The following is a 4,419-nucleotide window of genomic DNA, read 5'->3' on the forward strand; positions in this document are numbered from 1 at the left end:
TATGTTTTTAAATATATACATATAAATTTGTTATGGTTGTGAGGAGTATTTTCATTTGTTTTTTTCACACTACCATGAACATAACATGTAAACAATTAAAAACATTAAAGAATCAATTTAATTTCAATGAAATGTAAAACATTATATAAGATGTTTTAATTATTTGTCGTTTTTCGAGGTTGAAAAAATTTTTTAATAAATTACAAAATATATTATAACTACTGATGTCAGAGTATTAACATTAATTGTTAACGTCTTAAAATCATGATATGTATTATAATATGAATTTAACAATCAATATAATAAATCATCAATGATAATAATAGTAAAAAATTTTTTTTTTAAAAATTATTTTAACCTTAACTCAGTCATCTTTTGCCTTGAATTTTTAAACTCAATGTATTTCATTTTATCATTTGAGCAAAATGAGCAAATTGAACAAAAAAATATATGCAATTAAATAACATTTCGAATATCAATTTAAAAAAACAAACATTTAACTAAACTTCAAGTCGTTTTAATTTTACCTTTTTATTTACATTAAAAAAAATTACAAAATATATATCACAAATGTAATTAATAAATTTATTATTCTACCTACACAATAAATAAAAAAAAAAAATAAAATTTAACTTTTTTGTTATTATCAATGATGATTTTTTTAAAAAAAAAAAAAAAAAATGATTTGTTTGTTTAATATACATTATTAATTTATTAAGGTTAATTTTTTTTTTTTTTGTAATTATGTTGGATCTCTAATTAAAAAAAAAAAAACTCTTTAAAACCGGCTGGAAATAAAATGAATTTTTTTTTTTTTTTGTATTAAAAAATCACACAATATGTTTGAACTAGAGAAGATTCTAGGTCAATTGTTGTTGCTATGTGAGCTCTCATTGGTCGATATCTCAGCTTCGTTCTCATTCGTTAATTTTAAACAAATGCCGGTTCCGTGAATAACTCCCCACTTAACCCCCGTTTCATGTTTCTTTATGTTTTCATAAATCAGCCGTTGTCATAAGCTAAACACGCGTGTAACAGGTTATTTTCCCCTATAATTTCAGCTGATAATCAGCTGTTTCAATTGTCATTTTTTTTTTTCTTTTTTTTTTCTTTTTTTTTTTTTTTTTTTTGTAAAAATGAAACAGTTTAAAGTTAAGCTCCTGAGAGGGACGTGTCGGTGGTTCTCATTTTAAAATTTCGGTTGTACAAAACAGTGTAAATGTTATTATTATTATTATTATTATTATTAAACAATCAAACCTTAATAAATAAATAAATAAATAAAAAACCTCCTAAAAAAAAAAAAAAAAAAACATACCGTGAAGTATTTATGTTAAATCCTATTTATGTTATTAATTAAATAAAACAAAAAAATGAAAAATCAACAACAACAACAGCAACATCAACAGCACAACATAGAAAATTTTTTCCAAGAGTCTTCCTATCGTGATTCGAAATTACAGGAAGTTTTTAATAAAATATCAAATATTTGGCAACATCAAACAAATCCTTCTGTATCAATAAAAGAAAAACTTTCGTCGGAAGTCATTGAAACCGTTCTTCCCGAAAGGAGTCGAATACCTATTATACAAGGTAAATAATAATAATAATAATTTTTTTTTATAATAATGATAATATTCTTCCCCCCTTAACAAATAATTCATTATTATTATTATTATTATTATTATTACATTTTTGTATGCCTGATTTTTTTTTCTTTTTCGGGGGTAGTTAGTTAGTAGTCGACCCGTTAGTAGTTTACCCCTTGATGTTTCGACGGCACAACATTAGTAGGAACAAAGAAATTGTGTCCGGGCGTGCGCTCTTTACCCTAAAATTTTCCAAAACAGCTGTTAGAAAAAAAAAAAAGAGAGAGAGAGAGAGAGAGAGAAAGAGAGAGAGAAGCCAGGAGAATAAATTCCTTTTTCTTTCTCCTCCTCTCCTTTTCTATATTTCTTTGTTTAAGTTTTCTCCTTTTTCTTTCTTTCTTTCTTTCCTTCTTCCTTCTTCCTTTTTTACTGACTTAGACATATTACAATAATAATAATAATAATAATAATGAAATTAATTTATCATGAGATTTAATTTTTATTATTATTATTATTATCATTGGTGCCGTATAAAATATATCTTTTGTTTATTATTATTTTTTTTTTTTAATTTAATTTAATTTTCCCTTATATTATTATTATTATTATTATTATTATTAGATTTCGTGTAATTTTTACATTTAAAAAAAATTTTCAATAAGGATTTTTATATCGACGTTATAATTTTATGACTCCCAAGTAACTTTTATCGTTATTATCATTATTATTATATATTATTGTTATTGTTAGGAGGTTTCTGACGTTTATTTTTTTTTAGAAAATTTTCCAATGTGTAAATTCTCTTCCGGAAAATTATTAACGTGTATAATGAAATATCTTTTAAATTTCAAGTTAATAAATTAAAAAATAAATAATTTTTTTTTTTTTTTTTTTTTTTGGGTTGTTTTGTAACGAATTCTAGTTTAACCGAAAAAAAAATAGAAAGAAATAGAAATAGAAATAGAAAAAAAAAAAAAAAACATAAATATGGAGTTAATAAAATAGAAAGGTGACATAGAGAGAGAGAGATAGAGAAACCCAGGAGGTTTTTTGCATCATCCTAATCTACGGTCACGTACACTTTCACCTTCTCGTAAGCTAAACACTTATTTAAAACAATGCTCGTCGAAATTGCCGGTGATTTTTTGAACACCGGCTTGGCACGTAGACCAGAGTGTTTAAATAAAAACCGGGGAAATGAGAATCGTAAGATGACGTGGGTTGACATAGTTTTTCCCTATACTTTTTCGGATCTTTATTATTTGTCGTGAGAAAAGTTTTTGTTAAAAAGACCTCGCTCGTAATGATTTTTCAAATGTTACAAACCACCTTTCCTTTGTTACGAAAAGAAAAAAAAAAAAAAAATTATTATTACAGCTCGGTGTAATAAAACAGAAAGCCAGTTGACATCGTGAAGTTGAACGAAGAGGTTGTGCAAGGGAGAAAAGAAAGAAGGAAGGGAAAAATAAAAAAATAAAAAATAATTCAGTGTGCTGTGGTTGCGATTTTCTTTGTTCAACCGAATTGAATTTTTTTTTTTTTTTTTTTTGCTTAACCGTTAAAACCGTGAAGTTTGAATTTTGTTTAAATTGTTTTTTTTTTTTTATTTGTGATATTTTTTTTTTTAAATAATAATAATTATTAAAATGGAAGTTTTTCCGTATCCGGTTAGCGTCGATTTTTCAAATTTTCGAGGTGAGTTTTTTTTTTTTTTTTTTTTTTTTTTCTATCGATACCTATGATATAATTACGTGCAGTAATGTTAGTTTTTTGTAAAGTGAAAGTCATAGAGTAAAAAAAATTCGAAAACCGATAATTTTTTTTTTTTGAAATTTCATAAATGTAAAAAAAAAAGTCGGTTACGAAAAAGAAAATCGTTACAAAAATGCTTTTAAAAATGAAATTTTTTTTTTTTGCATTAAAATAATATTCAAGTTTAACTGCACAAAAAATTAATTATTAAATCCGCCATATTTGAATTTTATATTTAACGGTCGGCGTTCGTTCGTTCGTTCGAATTAACCGAAAAATATAAATTTAAGTTTCTCTCTCTCTCTCTCTCTTTCTTTCTCTATTCAAAAAAAAAAAAAAAAAAGAATGAAATTGATTATATCGTAAATCGAATAATGTGTGTTTGTGTCGGTATTATTTTACATATTTTAATTCATTTATCGTTAAATCGACGGTTTGTTTGTTTGTTTGTTGTTGTTGCGTTTGTCGTTGTCGTTTGAGAAAATTTTTAATTTTTCCTACTCGATTGGTTTCCCCTGCCCGGTTTTGTCGAAGGATAGAATAATAAGGAGGTACTTACTATTATTTAAGGTGGTTACCAAGGTCCGGAAGACGAAGCTGACACAAGCGTAACGCAAGCGTTAACTCGCCGATTGGAAGACGAACTCCGTGCGGCTAAATCGGCTCAATTATCATGCGGAGAAGTTTTGCTTCCATCTGATCTCTTACCCCGAATCGCTCGCGATGTGATAAGAATGGCAGAAAATGAACCTTGCGGATTAAGGTGAGGAACACTAGTCAACCTGATGATGATAATAATAATATATATTAATAATAATAATAAAATAATAATGATGATTTTTTTTTTTTCTGTGTTTGTTTCTCCAAACAGGGGTTGCACTTTGTTTGTCAGTTTTGAAGCGTCAGACGTGCATAGGAAAATAAGTACAATTAAATGTGATCCTCACACCGTATCAACGTTTGAATTATATTTAACATTAAAACAAGATTCGAGTTCTTGGCATTCGCTCCTTCCTCAATTTTTAAAGTGAGTACACGCACGCACCCACCCCACACCCCCCACATTTATATAATTAAT

At 26.5% G+C, this 4,419-nt stretch overlaps 1 protein-coding gene across 1 annotated transcript; it reads left to right on the forward strand.

Moving 5' to 3' along the window:
* Window positions 1–2,707: 2,707 nt before the first annotated feature.
* Phum_PHUM125930 (uncharacterized protein) lies at window positions 2,708–4,372 on the forward strand (the record flags this gene model as incomplete). Its single annotated transcript, XM_002424265.1, has 3 exons — window positions 2,708–2,795; window positions 3,912–4,104; window positions 4,213–4,372. 3 exons carry the CDS (start codon window positions 2,708–2,710, stop codon window positions 4,370–4,372), a joined length of 441 nt encoding a protein of 146 aa, XP_002424310.1.
* Window positions 4,373–4,419: the final 47 nt, after the last annotated feature.

The sequence above is a fragment of the Pediculus humanus genome, genomic scaffold (genome assembly GCF_000006295.1).
Source record: "Pediculus humanus corporis 1103172107475 genomic scaffold, whole genome shotgun sequence".
In the NCBI taxonomy this organism is placed as follows: domain Eukaryota; kingdom Metazoa; phylum Arthropoda; class Insecta; order Psocodea; family Pediculidae; genus Pediculus; species Pediculus humanus.